The 19,943-nt window shown below is 34.3% G+C and overlaps 1 protein-coding gene across 4 annotated transcripts in view; it reads right to left on the bottom strand.

Annotated features, from left to right (window-relative positions):
* Positions 1-19,943, bottom strand: part of sfmbt2 (Scm like with four mbt domains 2) — a 64,308-nt gene that overhangs the window by 25,658 nt on the left and 18,707 nt on the right. For 3 of the 4 annotated variants that reach the window (XM_087786506.1, XM_087786507.1, XM_087786508.1), the window contains exons 3-5: positions 19,686-19,774; positions 13,583-13,823; positions 9,753-9,773 (exon numbers count right to left, since the gene is read on the bottom strand). In XM_087786506.1, the coding sequence (XP_087642632.1) occupies positions 9,753-9,773; positions 13,583-13,823; positions 19,686-19,774 (351 nt within the window). The remainder of the gene's footprint in view (positions 1-9,752; positions 9,774-13,582; positions 13,824-19,685; positions 19,775-19,943) is intronic. The other variant, XM_087786509.1, reaches the window with a different exon arrangement.

Raw genomic sequence — 19,943 nt, 5'->3', positions numbered from 1 at the left:
AAAGAACTTCTTAAACAACCCGGGGAAACCCGGCCAATGTATTTATGCAGTTATGCTGGAGGATTAGGATGATAAAAAAAAGAACTATAGGACGACCCAAAAAAGCCTAAAAAAATCCCACAATGCACTTGAGAATATCTCTCAAACGATATTTAAGGTGCAGTTATTTACATCCCGGTGTGAGAAACGCTGCCACCCACGATATCATCAGAAGGATTCAAACCTCCTGCGTACGCAGAACACTGGACAGAGTCGGTGACACTTCGCCCGACGAGTCACGGCATCAGGACGACGGGAACATTCAGAGGAACAACCGGCGTCGCCTGCAGCCGCCGCTGACATCGAACCGAGGTGACAATGAGATCCAAACATCGGGCATCATCCCGCGGTAGAACCAAACAAGTTTTTTTTTTATTCCGTGCTTTCCTTAATGGTTTCTTTTTCGTGAAGCACTCAAGCATTAAAATACAGTCATTATCCGGAGCTGTCCTCGAACGCAGCGTTCTCGCTCAATCAGTGTTTTTTTTTTTTAAGGAACATGCTGGTCTCAATAATGAGGTCAATTACAGATACAGCAATAACACTTGTATTTCAGTTTGGATTGCATTAGTTTTTAATCATGAATAAACACGTCTCGCGTCTCAATTCTTACTTCTCGTTACCAAAGATGTCTTTGTGATTATTGTGTCCGTTTATCCGTCTTCATCTTCAGGAAATGTGATAACAGGGTTTTTTGTGGGTGGCGTTCTCGATAAGGGGGGGTTGAAACTCAAACGAACAAGGGGCCATTATTTTAAACTCAAAACTAGGCCAAGGATTAAAAAAAAAAAAACGGCATCCATGTCAGCCTCTATTTTAACTGTCTAAAGGTTCATTTGAGCACAGAGTGTCTTGTTCAAACATCAATATTCTGCCACCTGAGGCTTGAACAAAGAATGACCAAAAAGTAATCTTTCAACACTAGTATTAAAAATTATAAACTAGTATTTAATAAGTTTTCTCATGGCGAGAAGCGGGGGGACACCCTGGACAGGAAGCCAATCTGTCTCAGGACACACAACCATTCACACACACACACTCATACCTATGAACAATTCCCTCAAATTCCCAATCAACCTTTGTATGTTTTTGGACTGTGGGAGGAAACCGGAGTTCCCGGAGTAAACCCACACAAAACAGGGAGAACATACAAACTCCACACAGAATGGTCACAAGTTAACAACCTCCCGACCTGGAAGCGAACCGGCAACCTTCCTGCTGTGAAACGTGTGTTTAATAAATAAAAGAAAAGAAATAAAATACAAAAAAATGGTATAAACGAGCTGCTTGTCAGAGGTCTGCATTCTCGGAGTGCTTTTTTATGATACAGTGGTTGAAATCTTCTTTGTTAATCTCATTTCTTTATAGTTATAGTTTATTTAGACGAGAGAAATGATCTATTTCTGTGTAGTCTTTCTTGATTATTTTTAATTGAGTGTATTTCCTCAGTTTTCATGCTGTTTCTGCTCGTGACAGTCTTGGACTCACATCAGTGTGTGAGCGGCGGCTCGCCAGCTCACCTGGAGAAACGTGCGAATCCTACAAAGAAAAAACCAACTTGGCTCAGCATTTAGCAAATTTCATTTTTTTTTAGTCTCTCGTGCGCTTCTTTAAGAATCGACTTCTGAAGCCGAGGAAGGATCTGTCCCCGAAAACTGGTGCTTACTATTAAAAGACTGTTTCAAGATCAGCAGAGCGTTCCTCGTCGCAGACACCAGGGTGTTAAAAATAATCTATTGCACAATTGATGAGCAGACGATTCACAATAAAACGTGTACATTTGCATACAAATAAACAGTTAGTTTAAGGTTTCTTTAAGGATTCAAGTTGGAAAACTGAATTTGATGAAGGTGGACAAACACTAAGATTATGTAGAAATGAAAAACTCCAACATTAAAAATAGTATAGTATGAATGTATTTTATTTTTTAGCATGGTTCTTTAATGGTTTATAGTTCAACATGATGTGTTTAATATATATATATATATTTAATGTACAATTAACATACAAACATTTACTTAATTTGTTCAATTTTGTGTTGCAATTAAACTTCCGTCTGTTCAGTTGTTACGTCCTTCGCAGCCAAAGGAACAATTAAATCCTACGAGATCACGGCGATGACTAAGGACGAGAGGATACAGTCGACCCCAGCAGCTTTTAAAGCTTATTTTTGGACATATTTTAGTTTCAAACCAAATTAAAGTACATACGACTTCGTCAAGAGTCATGTGGTCTGTAAATTCTGCAACACCCAAGTACTCGACATACTACCAATATATCTTTGTTACTACAGTATCGCAATATATTCCAGTATATCATATCGTAGTAACTGTATCGTGATACGTATCATATCAGTAGATCTTTGCCAATACGAACCACTTGAATACATGTATATATATATACATGTATACATATATATACATATATATATGTATATATACATTTATATATACATTTATATATACATTTGTATATATATTTATATATATACACACACACTTTATATTGTATGTGTATATACAGTCAAACTCTTCATAAATATACATTTTGTTCAGCCTGTTACTTAAGCCATCTAAAGTGTGATTGAATTTAACACCATGTACTCGATATTATTTTAAAATCCAGAGCTAAATATGTATTTTTTCCACATAGTATTCATATTAATATCATGTCCTAACTGGGTGTGAAAACGTTCCATAACAAGCTTCAGTTGAATTTTATTGATTTTATAGTGTTTTGATGTACCAAGGATTCTTTTTTTTAATAGTTTTTGTGATGTGTTTGCCAATCTCTGAGGGCACTAAAAGTGAACTGATTAAATGGAATGTCTTGCCAAGCAAATGGATGCTGATGGGAGTTCTTCCTCTTAGAAAAAACATGAACAGCGTCTGTCTGTGTGGCCCAGACTCTTGTCCCCACTCTGGTTTAATAATAGTGTTTTTTCCTGCGAGACTGTTTTCTTTTTCCCTGCCCAACACACACACACACACACACACACACACACACACACACACACACACACACACACACACACACACACAACCATGTGGGTGGACGGAAATAGATCAACTATTTTTGCAGATCCAGTCCAGATTAGTCATGAGGGCATTTATAGTCGGATGACTGCGGAAGCTAAAATAAAAAATAAAAAAATGGTGTCGCTCTCTTCGAATCTAATTCATTCCTGCTCTCTAATTTCCATTTCATCAATATCTATTTTCATTTTTCATTCGCCACAATCGCCTTCCATTGTGTCGACCTCGTTGTTTCCGCCTTTTGTCTTAACAAGTAATTTTCTCTCTCGCGTTCGCTCCTGCTCGCCCAGCGAACGCCGAGGTTAAAAACTTGACTTCCACACAACAATAAGTGCATAATTAACCTTGAGGGAGGAAAGCTTGAAAAACACCCCGCTTAGCCAAACCCCTCTCCTCGCCCCCCCCCCCCCCGCCGCCACGCTGCAACATGCAAATACGCAGCAACACAATGGACCAAATGTATTTACATACACCAGCGAGCTCCGGCCCCTCCGTAAACAAGCCCCCTTTTTCTTTTTAAGAGCCTCAATTTGGGCGATCAATTTTTTAATTAAAGAACAATCGGTAGTTTTTCGATTGCGAAGGAGCAACAGATTCTAATCAGGGTTAATGGACCCCCCCAACCCCCATCCACACCCCCCTCACTCTCTCTCTCTTTATATCTTTTCGATCGAGTCTGGGCAGCAAACTCTTTGTACGAAACTGGCTACTGTGTGTTTGAAATAATGGTCAAACATTGAATTAATTTTATAACCGTGTGTGTCGTAGGGTTGAGATTTTACAGCAATTTATGTCAATAAATTCACTTAATAATGAGCAGCTAAACATCGGATAAACCTGCGGCTTGTTTTGTTTTTTTAGATACTGTTCTCGTGCTCCATCAAATACATGTTAAACCAAAGGGTGTTAAATTCATTTTTAAGCTTCTTTTTTCTCTGCCGTCCTTGAGAGATTTTGGCCGTGAAGACTTGACAAGAGTCGTCGCAGTTTGTTGGAAAATTCGCAGCTCATTTTTTTGGGAAACCGCTGACCGGGGGATAGGTCGGCATGATATTCACAGAACGACCTTCGAATATGAACGGTGCAAATTAATCATAGTTTTTGTGAGTTTTTTTTTCACTAGTTTACAGGTTTCTTTTTTGAGTAAACTTCACAGAAACATGCATCGCGAGGAGCTGAGAGTCACAGGCTAATGTAACTAAAAAGAAAACACATTAATAATCAATGGAACAGACATTATTATATGATATAATGTTAAATACTTCTGTAGTGTGTGCATTTGAAGAATATAATTCTTGCATCAGTGTTTACTCCTGTTGATTTATTAGGTAAAACATCATATTTAATGTCTTATTTTGTTTATTTTACATGATTCTCTTTGGTTTTTATTATGATTAATGATTCATTTTATTTGTGGCGCCTTTCAAGACACCAAAGGACGCCTCACAGCACAATGAAGTCATTGAAAATACACAGTAAATACACAGTAAAATATATTTAAGATACGACAGAGAATAAGCCAGTTTGGAGAGTTTGATTTTAGTTGTGATTTGAAAATGTCCAACTGTCACAGGTGAACGATTATTATTATTATTGTCTACTAATTATTTTCGGATTATTTTTAATATCTGTACTGTATGTCTAAATATAACGTGTATGTATGTTTTAACAGTTTAAACATCGGATGAATTAAGGGATAATTCTGATCAAATGAGCCTAAAAGAATAGAGAAGAAAAGAAAAGAGTCAATATCAAGTTCCCTTTCAAGTAATTAAACCTTTTTTTTTCATCCTGAGACTAAAACTACTAAAAGATTCTTGTCCCTATTCTTGTCTGATTGAGTTTAAAAAAAACAACTGATTTTCCAAAGTCGACTCATCCGATCAGTTCTATCGCTTTTTAAAAACCCTGTGAGATACTTTTAAAGAATTATAGAAAATGTAAGCAGTTGTTGCAGGAGATTTTCCAAGATTTATTCCTATTGGGAATAATGTGCAAAACAATATAACATTTAGAAATATTTTTTTAATCCAGCAGAAAGTAAAAATCCCAAAGAGATGGATTCAACCAGAACCTCGGCTGGACACTGACATAGAGACAGAAATATACGAACAAGAAAAGCTTACAAACACAAGTGGATCAAGTTTTGGGAAAAAAACACAACAAGTATTAACTGATTTATTGACTGTTAATTACTATGTAATAAAAAAAATATCTAGAAAAAAATATCAAAAAAAAAAAATCTATCTATCCATCCATCCATCCATCCATCTATCGACTCTTAATTACTATGTAATTATTTTAAAAATCTAGAAAAAAATCTATCCATCCATCCATCGACTCTTAATTACTATGTAATTATAAAAAAATCTAGAAAAAATATCCATCCATCCATCTATCTATCGACTCTTAATTACTATGTAATTATTTTAAAAATCTAGAAAAAATATCTATCCATCCATCCATCTATCGACTCTTAATTACTATGTAATTATTTTTAAAATCTAAAAAAAATATCTATCCATCCATCCATCCATCCATCTATCTATCGACTCTTAATTACTATGTAATTATAAAAAAATCTATAAAAATTATCTATCTAACTATCCATCCATCCATCCATCTATAGACTCTTAATTACTATGTAATTATTTTTAAAATCTAGAAAAAATATCTATCTATCTATCTATCCATCCATCCATCCATCCATCCATCCATCTATCGACTCTTAATTACTATGTAATTATAAAAAATCTAGAAAAAATATCGATCTATCCATCCATCCATCCATCCATCCATGGACTCTTAATTACTATGTAATTATAAAAAAATCTAGAAAAAAAATCTATCTATCCATCCATCAATCCATCTATCTATCGACTCTTAATTACTATGTAATTATAAAAAATCTAGAAAAAATATCTATCCATCCATCCATCGACTCTTAATTACTATGTAATTATAAAAAATCTAGAAAAAATATCTATCCATCCATCCATCCATCGACTCTTAATTACTATGTAATTATAAAAAAATCTAGAAAAAATATCTATCTATCTATCGACTCTTAATTACTATGTAATTATAAAAAATCTAGAAAAATATCTATCTATCCATCCATCCATCTATCTATCGACTCTTAATTACCATGTAATTATAAAAAAATCTAGAAAAAATATCCATCCATCCATCTAAAAAAAAGTGAATTGTTAATATTGTTTTTTTTTTAAATATTTCTAATTTCTCACAATAACTGAATAAGGGTTTTACGTGATTGTTTGAATGAACAGTTAAATATATTTAATAAATTAAAATGTAGCTTCTATCAGTCGACTGCTCTGTAACGACATCGAATGAAGGATGATTTTCGTCTCGTCTGTCTGTGACTGAACAACCTAAAAAAAGGAGCGACGGGCATCATTGCCCAGCAGCACTATATATATACGAGAAACATCTACGACACGCATGACGTCCCCGAGGCTCGAGGGCCACATCCTGCCTGTAATATAATTACTCATTTCATAATGTCTATGATTGAAAGTCCTGCTTGTAAGAGCCCCCTAACCCCCTACCCGCCCGCCGCCCTCCCATAAGGCACTGCAACAGTTAATGTTCTTATATTATAGAACCAGCCTGAGGTTTGAATTCACTTTGTATTCCTGACAAAACACAGCCAACTAAAGAAAATTCAATAAATCGTAAATCACAGTTTTTGTTTTGGTCACATTTAATATATATACATATATAAAAGTGTTTTCCCTTTGGCTCAGCTCTTTCCTTCGTTAAAAAATAATTAAACATCAGACTCTTTAAAGACAAAGACAACTTTAACGTGGTTTGTGCAGAGATTCTCGTCCTCTTTTATGTGTATTTATTCAGTTTAGATGCAGACCAGTAAAAAATAAAGTTTCTTCAGTTTAAATCACATTATTATAACCATTTCCTTTCATATCACACGTCTTTTAATTTGTCAACACTTTCTTAAGTTGTCAGCGAGACAACCGGAATTGTTGTAAATATATTAAAAAAATTACAAAACAAAATGCGTTTTCTTATAACTTGATATTCATTTTAAAGTCGTTTTTTTTTGCCTTCATGCTTATACTTCTCTAAATGAACAGTAAGTATAATACCATTACTTCCTCACTGCTTTGAATAATTTGACTGTGAGTGCGTTTGCGTGTGTGTCTGTATGTGTGTGTGTGGGTGTGTGTGTGTGTGTGTGTGTGGTTATAAACACAGCTTAAAACAGGGTCAAGATCATCTCCGTGAACCAGTGTTGTCGACTTTTTATGCCGATAAAAGAACGAGACTTCAAAGAGAATCTTCTTACCCTTAACTTAATAAACTTAACTTTATGTATTAATACGTGCATGTATACACTTTGAACAGCGTCTTAGTTAGCTTATTTATGGCGTTACTACCCAAAAACTACAAAAGTATTTGTAAATATATGACTTAAATGTTATCAAAAGCTCTAGCCGTGTCGACCAGACTGGAAATCCATGCAAACTTTATAGTGATTTCATTCTGGTTTCATTTTCCCTCCTGAAAATTAAAAAATCTGAAATACTTTTAAGCATTTTTGTCAAATATTAAGAAGCTCCCACTGTCTGTTGAAATGTTTTAACGCTTTAACATTTTTTTTGTTTTTCATTGATGAATCACAATAATCTACACAGTTACACAGTAAAGTACAGGACGGACCTGTAGAACAGGTTCAATGTCATTCTTTCAAAATAAATCCGAGCTCACGCAAACATCCTCCTTATTTCCATCCCATAAAGTGCTGCTGAGAGTTTGGACTTTAAATAAAATAACCATCAAACGAACAACTTCTTTCAAGTTTCCATCGTTATGGACAGTAGAAGATTTTATGAGCTTCACAATGTTAAACATAGTTAAAACACTTATGCCTTTTTTTTAAACAAACATTTGAAGGGAGAAGAGATAGGAGCTCATAAAAAGTATAGAATAAAATATGATGTTACCGGTTTAACTTGAATTGTGTTGTTTGTAGGGTCGTTTAAAACTTGTCCTGTTAAATGATGTAACAGGATGTGAGTTAAGATTAAAACTGAAATAAATAGGAAGTCAAACTGAGCTCACTTCAGATAGAAACAGGGAAATAAAATGGTAAGATAAGCATAAAAACAAATTAACTAAAGTATATAAAGATTCTCTCCAACAATATTGTCCCATATAGAGTTTTTGCTCGACAAGAAGCTGTCGGGAGAAAATATATATTTACCAATCTGTCAGTATCAGTAAGTATTAAGTCTGATTGAGATATTACTTATTATTCTTGGAGCATTAATCTACAGTATCTAAATGATTTGATCTTTGACCTCAATACTAAGCAAGCAAATGATTTCTCTTTGACTTCCTGTTTCATTTTAATAGAAGTCTCTGTATCTGCATCTTTATATGTCACCATATCGACGTCAATATTTATCTTCTTTCTTTTGAGCCAATTTAGGGAGTGGGAAAATATCAACACACCGGTATATAGTGATTTTTTTCCCCCCGAAAAGCAGTGGTATACATTTAAGTTTTTATGGCCAATAATATTTACATTTTAATGATAGTTTGGGTTATATTTTGATAAACTGTATAAAATAAAATCGCTAGTTTTTTTTAAAATTGACTTCACAATTAACATGCAAATATTCATGACTTTTGATCAATGGAATCCGTTGAGATCACAGCAATGACTGAGGACGAGAGGATACAGTGGACTCCAGAAGCTTTTAAAGCTGATGTTTGGACATATTTTGGTTTAAAAACAAATCAAAGCAGTTACGACTTCGTCAAGAGTCAAGAGTCATGTGGTCTGTAAATTCTCAAATTCAAGTACTCGGACAATACTGCAAATATATACTACACACCCTTGCTCCTACAGTATCACTATGTATATCGTTTTGTTGTAAATGTTTTGTGATACATATCGTATCACCAGATTCTTGACATATAACACCCCTAAAAATCTCATAATACAATAAAAAGTCAGGAGTCAAGTACTCAGACAATACTACAAATATATACTTCACACCCTTGCTCCTACAGTATCACTATATTTATCGTTTTGTTGCAAATGTTTCGTGATACATATCGTATCGCCAGATTCTTGACAATACACACCCATAAAATCACACAATACAATAAAAAGTCAAGTACTTGAACAATACTACAAATATATCCTTGTACCTTAAGTATCACAATATATCATATTGTTATCCCTGTGTCGTCATACATATTTTAGAAACTTTATTTGATTGTCCACTTCTGTTAACAAAAACGACCAAATTCGACGCAGTGTTAAAACATGTTATATATAAAAAACTACACATCTAAGTCTAGTTGTGTAGTTATTTCGCAGTACATTTGTTAATAAACATCATGAATTCATGCTGGCTTGACTTTTATTTGGAAGCGTCACAACCGATCATTTGCTCTACTTATCACACGAGCACACCTTAGTGAAGCGGCACAATCAGCTCTGCTACCACCGCACTAGAGATTAGTCACATGCAAGAAGAAGCGAGAAACTGTGAGGTCACTTCCTGTCAGGACTTAGAAGGAGGAGGAGGAGGAGGAGGAGGAGGAGGAGGAGGAGGAGGAGGAGGAGGAGGAAGCACATGCTGCACACGCAGACAGTTAAGAGTCAGAGCGGCTTACCTTTTCTTAGGTTAATGTTGTCTGAGAAACAAACAAAAAAGGGAAACAAATGGATATATATTTGTAAATGTACACACACACACACACACACACACACACACACACACACACACACACACACACACACACACACACACACACACACACACACACACACACACACACACACACACACACAGGTTTATTCTGGGCAGCAAGACGCACAAACATTAATGTTCGCGACATGATGCAAAACACGGAAATATGTTGCTCCTAAATTGATGGTATCCGAGGCGACACCAGAGACTTCAATTACACAGTTAAACTTAGTTTTGCATCATCAGACATGTAGCAACATCAGCTGCATCCACAGAAGAAGACGTTAGAGGAGACGGTCCACAGAAATACCACGGTTATTCTCACACATTTTATGATTTATTTGGTTTTTTTATACGTCAGCAAACACTTAAAATATAATAAATAATAATTTCACTTTTCATTTTTTTCAACTTTTGTTTGTCTTCATGCTTGAAAAAAAATATATATATATATCAGCATAATATCAAGTAAAATATAACAACTGTTTATCTTTTTTTTTTTTTCTCTCAAATTTCTAAATCCGGATCGATTGACTCCTCGACCCCTTGTTTTTTAATTTCATTTTACTTTTTTTTAAATGTGTGCATTGGTTTGTATACCAGTGTGTGACGACGAGTTTAAGTGTGTTGGTTTTTTATTTTATTTTACTTGAATTTATTTTTCTTACATTTTTAAAATTATATTTTGTAATTTTCTCTTTAAAAATGATTTTTGTGACACAAATTGTTTTGCGTTTGATATTATAATTCCAATAAATATTCCAATACAGGATACGTACGACTTTTTCATTCATGTAAAATCATATATATATATTAAAAAATATATGTTTTATTATATATTTAAATAAATTTCGTAATTTAGATGTAAAATAAAATAAACAAAAATAAACTATTATGTTAAATTGTTTATTATATATATATATATATATATATATATATATATATACTGTATATATATAAAATATTTTATTTTATACCTAAATTACGAAGTATATTTAAATATATATATTAAAATATATTTAAACATATTTCTATATATATATATAAATATATAAATTTAGAATATATATAAATATAAACGATAAATATATAAAAATATGTATATTGAAAAAATAATAATACAAATAAATAGTAGTGATATATACTATTTATTTTACTTTTTTATAATTCCTTTTTTATTATTAGTATCTTTACTGTATGTCTTAATTTATTCTTTATTTATAACCTAGCATTACATTTTTAATTATTTTTGCCATGTTTATTAAAAAAAAAAGCTTCATTAAAAATGCATATTTTTTTTAACATTTGTAATTTTATATCAAAACAATAATGCCCTAAATTAAAAATAATTATCTTTAAGCTGTGACACATGTTTTCCTTCACAATGAATGGAAACGTTATCAGGAAAGACGACCCGATTTGACCCGTCGCCGATGTTTGTCGTGTCAACAAGAAGTGATGTTTCCTTTTCCTTAAACAGTTTTGTAACCGACGAGGAACGCGGTGAATAATGTATCATGTGACCCGCTTGTTACCCGGCACCATCTTTGTTATCCACCGAACCACTGCTACAGTAAATACATCAGAGCGACACACAGAGTTAAAAAACCTTCTTTACATTAAAACCGTAAACGCATCTCAGAGCCGATCCTCTCGGAACGAACCCACAAGTTCCCGATAAGAGCGAGCGAACGAGACACGTGTAGACATGGCAGGAAGGAGAGAAAGTATCCAGGTCATCGCCACAACAACAACGGCTCTCGCTATCTATCAAACAGGAAGTGTCACGAGAAATAAATGGTCTGGACGCGGCGGCAGGAGAGGAGAGTCTGAGGCTGGAAACGTCTTCTGCAAACATCTCACGGACGCAGGAGAGGGAGCGACCGGAGACGAGCGATGGAGGAAGAAAAACACCGGATTCATGACATGTTATTATATATGATAAATTAATAATGACATGAACCGACCTGATGGTCATTATAATCAGTGCAATGAGTATTTTTAGTCAAATAAATTTGAATTCAATCATTTGTATGTTGAAAGGTAGATTTTGTCTAATTTAAAAAAAAAAATTGGAATATATTCATAATTTTTTTGTGATTGATATTATAATTCCAATAAATATTCCAATACAATAAATTCAATAAATTCAATATACTTTATTGCCTTTTAAATCCCCTTGTGGCACCAATATAACAACTTTAAGAATCAATTTTAGAAGCAAATTAAAAATGTTTGAATTTAGGAAAAAAAACATTTTATTTAAAAAATCTCAAATTAAGATATCAAACCCCCCAAAAAACATTGATGATTTTTGAAAATATTCATAATTTTAGATTCAATTAATTGAAAAAAACGTTTTTTAAATGAAAACAATTGAATGGTTGAATTCAACATATTACATTTTTTTTTTCAGTAAAATATTGTTTGTCTATCATTCCGTTTTAAATAATTGAATTCAAATAATTAAAAAAAAAAACTGGAATATTTTCAGATTTTTTCATTTTTACCACAAATTAAGGCAAATTAAAAATGATTGAATTTAGAAAATGTTTTTTTTATTTACATTCAACTACATTATGAAACGCTTAAAAAAGCATTTTTGGAACTATTCACATTTTTTATTCAACTATCTAAAAAAACAAATTCAACCTTTCAATATGCAAATGATTTAATTAAATTATTCAAAGATTTGTGCCTTAAAATACCGCAAACCTTTCAATTGGTGTCCAAAATTCAACATTTTAACATTTGAAATTGTAAACTCTACAATTCAATATTCCGATGCCACTGATAAACTTCCAAAGCTAAAGATTTTAATTCAAATACACAAGTATAATAGAATAAAAATGTTTGAAACCACCGCCTAAAATAATTTGTTACTTCTGATGAATAAATAAATGAATTAAAATATTAAGACACACAAACACACACCGAGGTCAAATAAAATCAACCATAAACGAACTTAGTTATTTAGAAAAACATCAGGAAAATGAAAGAAAATAGTTGTAAAATCTCAACAATCTATTAATGTATTCTCAAACTTTTTAAAATAAAAATGTGAAATGACTTATTTAATTAACCTCACGCTACTTTTAAGGTGTCAAGCTCAGGAAATAATGTCCTTATTTCCTTATTATCCATTATGTTTAGTGTGATATATCTATAATTATTTGTTTATTTTGTATTTCATTTTTATTTTTATTTTACTATAATTACTATGTGAATTAATGTTTAAATCTTTAATTCGTGAAATTGATGTGACAACTAAAAAATTCCCAAAATGTAGGAGAAAATAAAGTTGTATTTAATATTTATTTTTAAAGTTAATCTTTAGAAAACAATTTTGAAAACTTACTAAACAAAAGTAGATGTTTTGGTAACATTTATTATTAATAATAATTCTACTGTATGTCCGAATTTATTGTGTATGAACTTTTTGTTTTGAATTGTCGGGAAAAATCAATTAAAATATACTTTTTTAATCCTTAGAAAACAAAAAAAACCTGATTAAACACAAGTAGATGGGAAAATTTATTTGTGTTTAATATAGTAAACTTTTACCTTTTATTTTTCTTTTAAATTATTTGTTGAGTTATAAATAATAATGACCTAAAATGGATGAGCTTTTTTTTTTACTAGTTTGTAACTGTCGACCATAAAAAGAAACTGAAGACGGAACATTTTTTGAATATTTAAAATCAAGAATACCTCCAATATTTACGATGAAAGGGGGGGGTCAAGGTCCCTTACCTTCCGGGGGCATGAGGGTCTTGTGGTTCAGGGTGCACCAGCCCACCGGGTGCAGCTCGGACGCCATGACGTCGCACCAGAAGTCGGCTCGTCTGTCGTCTCCGTAGCCGCTGTAGCGCAGCAGCAGCAGCTGCCGGCAGGTCGTGATGATGCTGGCGACCCAGTACGTGTCCGGCAGGTTCTTGTTGGCGACCTCCAGCTTCATTCCGGGCTGGAAGTTGCTCTGAAGACTCACCTCCACCTGAGACACAAACATGGCTTCCGTTATTTCAAAGAACAACAACACAACCAAACTACACTCAATCATTTGAGATGTAGAACAAACAAGTTAAAACAAAATAACTGCCCGAGGTCTGATCTCTTTAAGATGAACTTGAAGACAGAATCTACTCTAGCAGGTAAAACACATGTTTTCAATTATCCAAATATCAACCTGTCAATCACAGGTGTCTGATCCTCGTGCTTCACACTCGTGAAGAAATGACCTTAAAAGTGGAAATTCTGGGTGAAAAACCAGAATTCAATATCATATCAATCATAGTTCTTTTATAGTTTATTTTTTCAATAAAGTGTATATAAAATAAAAGTAGTTTTATTTTAATATTATTTAGTTACAATTGACATTAAAAACTGTTCATTTTTGTGTTGCTATTAAACTTCCGGTTGCTTTTTAAACTCTCTTAAGCCTTCTTAAATCTTGAAAACAAATGTGCTAGTGGTATCCCCTGTGTTATCTCTGGGTCAAGGTGACCCGAAGGCTGGAAAAAAAATGTGTTCATGGTATCCTTTGTGTTACTCTGGGTCAAGGTGACCTGAAGGCTCGAAAACAAACGTGTTTGTGGTATCCCCTGTGTTATCTCTGGGTCATGGTGACCTGAAGGCTCAAAAACAAATGTCTTTGTGGTATCATTTGTGTTATCTCTGGTTCAAGGTGACCCGAGGCCCGAAAACAAATTTGTTTGTGGTATCCCCTTTGTTATCTCTGGGTCAAGGTGACCCGAAGGCTCGAAGACAAACGTGTCTGTGGTATCCCTTGTGTTATCTCTGGGTTAAGATGACCCGAAGGCTGGAAAACAAATGTGTTCATGGTATCCCTTGTATTATCTCTGGGTCAAGATGACCCAAAGGCTGGAAACCAAACGTGTTTGTCGTATCCCTTGAAATTTAATCGGCCACCATGGATGTTAGGGGTAATAGAAAATATTCATATCTTGATAAACTGCGATATTATTTCCCAAGATACTGTATCGATATTTGACAGCATAGTATCGATTACCCGTTCGATTATTTCATTTTTATTATTTCATGATTTTATGTGCTTGTGTAAAAATAAAAAATAAATAGACTTTTTACAATTAACATGTTTATATTCACTAATATTTTTCAGTTGCAATTAAACTTCTGGGCCGTTAGATGACAGGAGTCATCATTTCCTCCACAGCTAAAGGAATAACGATGACTGAGGACGAGAGGATACAGTCGATTCCAGCAGCTTTTAAAGCTGATGTTTGGACATATTTTGGTTTCAAAACAAATGAAAGCAGTTACGACTTCGTCATGTGGTCTGTAAATTCTGCAACACCAGAGTCAAGTACTCGACAATACTACACATATATCCTCGTTACTACAGTGTCACAAAATATCATAACATTACCCCTGTATTGTGATATGGATCGTTCCCTCACAGTCTCGCTAATACACAGTTCTATATTGGACGTCTCTGTTCTTAAACAGCAGCACCTTTAAAGGTCAACATGATATGATAAACACAGAAAATGACTTGTTCTGACCGGATTCATGACGTGTGGATTAAACCACCAACCATGACTCGACAGCTCACTTCTGATAAATCAGGCGAAGATGAGTCAAATCTAACAAAGAAAAAATGGAGGCCTTTTTTTTTTTTTTTTAAAAGCCTCTTTAGTGGAATCAGTTGTTGTTTTTTTCTTTGGAAGGCGATACATTCAAGTGGAGTTTTCCAGCTCCTGCCACAGGCTGCTCTTGGTATTCTGGAGAAGACTAACAGACCAGACAGGATGCTCAGCTCCAGCCATGAACGGACAAGTGAATGGAAAAAAAAAAGGCAACATCTGAGGAATAAACACAATGCAAGAGGGCTTGTGACTTCCTGCTTCAACAATGCAAGCGTGCTGTATCAGTGTGGTTAAGCTTACGTAACTCCCCCACCAAACATGACTGTGTGTGTGTGTGTGTGTGTGTGTGTAGGCCCGGGCGGAATCACTGCTTCAATTTGGAGCGAAGAGAGTGGGAGAGACGAGGGCTGCACTTTACTGAATCACATTTTTTTTTTTTTTTTCCAAGGGAATTCATGTTCTATTTCACACTGATTCAGTCCATTTACAAAACAAGCCAATTTAGCTTCCAGAGATGATGATGAGCCATCAAATCACCACGATTTGTTCAACATTAGTGGCACACGTTCAAAAAAAAAAACAACCCTCTCTCTCGGTCTAATCCCGCTCTTATTACAAGGCCCCGAGTCCACGAGTTCCGTGAGAGGAGCTGGAAAAAACAAAAAAACAACAACCCCCCCCAGATCCTCAAATTGCAGCTGATATATGAGCATCAGTGAGGAGATGAAAAAAACAGCTGATCCTGGAGCTGTTGCTCATCACAAGAAGTCTCCGTTAATGCAATGAAAATAATTCACATGAGCATCTAGAAGTAACTGTCAGACCTTCGAGGCTGCTTTTGAAACTGTTAAGATATACAGACGTCAAGAAAGCGAAATGAAAGGTAATTTATTATCATTGGTGACTTATTATTATTGGTGAATATAATGATTAATTTACTACAATGTAATTGAACTTATGTCTGAACCTTATACTCGTAAAAACGTTTCTAACTTGTAGCTAATGACCACTGACACTGAGTTTAACGTGTCTTATATATATATATATACATATATATATATATATGTATATATATATACATATATATATTTATGTGTGTGTGTTTTCTATTTATTTATCAGTTAATCCAGTACTTTATCGTAATATTGTATTCACCGTATTAAACATTAAATGACGTTTTAAAAAATATAATTCAATAATTACTAATAGTTGATCTTTTTAAAACTTATAACAATAAGACAGGACAGTTGAATTAACAATTAAATAAAAAAAATAAAAAAAATGTGGAACCTTAGGTGAAATAAGTTATAATATACATCTTTTTTTTCTTTTTTAAAAAAAAAAATCCTGATATTTACAGAATTTATAACAACGTATTACCTGGCTCGCACTGATCAATTCAACCCTTGTGTTATCTGAGGGTCAGGGTGACCCGGAGGTCAAAAACAAATGTGCTTGGGATATCCCTTGTGTTGTTTCTGGGTCAAGGTGAACGACCTCAATCACTGCATATGTATCCATGGAAATACATTTAGTTTACGGGCCTCCGGGTCACCTTGACCCCGAGATAACACAAGGGTTCAAACCACCATCTGTTGTCAAATATTTTTTTTTTATGTAATGATTTGTTTTTTTTGTCTCTAGCTTTTTGGCGCAGCAGCAGTTAGAGGCCATCCAATTGAATGAAGAAAACAGTTTCCACATTTCCTGAAAATTAAGTTAAAACCTTTTTTTTTGAGAATAGACACAAAAGAACGACGACCAAATAATGTCCTCGTAGATGAAAACAACTTATTAAGTCAGTGTCAAAATTTTCCTTGATTTTTTCGACACAATGATCAATAGAAAAGTCCAGAGCAAGAAAGTTCCTCCTATTTTATCTTTAAAGAACGTATTCCACATCAACCTCCTCTTTTCCATGAGAAGAAATGTCAGGATATCGATGGAGAGACTGGTCAGAATTTCACTCGACACTTCAACCACGGCGTCATTTCTTCTCCTCAAAAATCTCCAATCAATAGAAGGACGAGAAACCTCATCAACATAATGACCTGTCGAGAGAAGATCTCCATCAGGATGACGGATCATCTCGTGTGTCGGGAGCCTCCATTCGCGGTCAAAAATAATAATAAAGTAGAGCTTCCTTGACTCATAGTAATGACAAGAAAGAATAGAATAATAAACCATTAAATATCAGGTGTTGATTCTTTGTTAACGTGTGACTGTGACATAATAACAGGTGTTTCCTCTCACAGCAGGTGAGCGTTTACTTGACACACAACTGAGAAAAACTCCTGAAAGTGAGCCTGTGGTTTACTTTATTCCGCTGTGTTGCAGTTCTTGTCGTCGTCTCAGACGGTTTCCTCGTCTCGTAAGTCAAACACTTCCCACGACGTATCTTTTATTTCAGAATAACTGAAGGTGCTGCGAAGGATCGCTGGCGTAGATATGATCTTCACGGAGTCACGTCAGGTCAATTATGTTAATTATTATGTTTAAAAAAAAGGTGTGGATGAATTCAAAAGTAAAACCTGTCTCTGTTTTCTCGTTGCTTTTTCCACAGAGAAGAAGGACAAGAGGGCGAGTTGAGTTTGATTGACAAGTCGTTTTCCAATAAATTTGAAAAGAAACACATTTTTACAGTACTTTATGTTCCATTATTTTAGTTTTTCCATTTATTTTTGTGTTTGATCATTTTATCAACACGCAGCAATTAAGGTATGAAGCCGATTAAGCAATTTCGTTAGTTTATTTAAAGCTAATGTAATTGTTGATTTGATGTCAACAGATATGAAATTATTCTCATTAAGGTTCATTAAATATGAGAATTAAATTTCCTCACGGCCATGTTTTATACAGTTGTGAGGGGCCGTCAAGCAAAAATAAAAGAGATAGAGAAATGTATGAAATGATGTGATTTCATTGAATATTACGTTACTATTTTCTCTGAAATATAAGCTTTTTTTTCCAAAATATTTATTATATTTACCTAATGTGGCAAAACAATTAACAAAGGTCCTAAAACAAAAATCCTATTGCCATATTGTAAATCACCGTATTAAATATAAAATGTCAAAATAAATATATATAATTAAAAATATCATTAAATAATTACCAATAATTAATAAACAAATAATTACAAAATAAAACAGAACAGGCATTTTGAAATAGTCAAAAATTAAAATGTATTGAATTAAGAAAATATATTTATTACAAATTATTAGAAATAGAATGGATGGATGGATGGATGGATGGATGGATGGATGGATGGATGGATGGATGGAAGTATTTACAAAACATATGGATGGATGGATGGATGGATGGATGGATGGATGGATGGATGGATGGATGGATGGATGGATGGATGGATGGATGGACGGATGGGTGGATGGATGGATGGAAGTATTTACAAAACATATGGATGGATGGATGGATGGATGGATGGATGGATGGATGGATGGATGGATGGATGGACGGGTGGATGGATGGATGGATGGATGGATGGATGGATGGATGGATGGATGGATGGATGGATGGATGGATGGATGGATGGATGGATGGATGGATAGATAGATAGAAATAATTTAACTAAAACAAATGTAAACCTTACAATACAAAATAATCAAAGCGCTTTGTGACCCTGGTCTAGAAAGGCGCTATATAAATAGAGATTATTTATTTATTTATTATAAATAAAATGTTATTAAATGTTTCAATAAAAACACTTTCAATAAACAAAGTACTAAATTCCATTATTCAATAAAAAATACATTTTACTTTTCATTCAACCATATCAACATCAACAACATGAATGTACTTTGATTTTGAGACGACCGTCCGATTCAAGGCGGTAAGACTTGAAAGTTGAGAAATATAAAGCAAACCTTTTCCAGCGCGAAAGGTTAAGGATTATGTCGACAACGTGGGCGACGACAACACAACACACTGCATGTGTAACAAAAGACCCAACCCGTCTGCAGCAGCCATGACCGAGATGGTTGCTCTTTGATTCACATTATTAAAGTCAGTTGAATTCAAAGGTCGTCAAACGGGTTGTGCGTCACGCCGGGAACAAAAGCCGGTGTCGTCGCTCCATTGAGCCGGCGCTGGGCTTGACGGCAGGACGTGGTTAAAGGATTTCTGCGCCAGCGTACTTGAGCGCCCGGGCGGTGTTTAAAGGATCACCCGGGGATAGTGATTACGGCGCGAGGCGGTGATCAGTCACTTACATGCTTGAAGGTGGTGTGAGGGGCTGCGTTGGCTCCCTTCTCCTCCATGTACTCCTCCCAGTTGAAGTCCACCTCCTCCTCCAGCATCTCTGGGACACAAATAACACAACACAGCTGTGTTACTACTTTACTTTCCTCCCGAAACTAGATAGAACTCTCCATGAGACGATTCCTTTAATGCAAGATCACACACTGATAATGAAGTACGTTGTTATTACATCAAAGATAAATGAGTAATAAACTTTTTTTTTTTTTTTT

This window comes from Callionymus lyra, chromosome 3 (genome assembly GCF_982586985.1).
Source record: "Callionymus lyra chromosome 3, fCalLyr1.hap1.1, whole genome shotgun sequence".
NCBI classification, from domain to species: Eukaryota; Metazoa; Chordata; class Actinopteri; order Syngnathiformes; family Callionymidae; genus Callionymus; species Callionymus lyra.
Note: the sequence above shows the minus strand (reverse complement) of the source record. Positions and strands in the feature narration are given on the sequence as shown.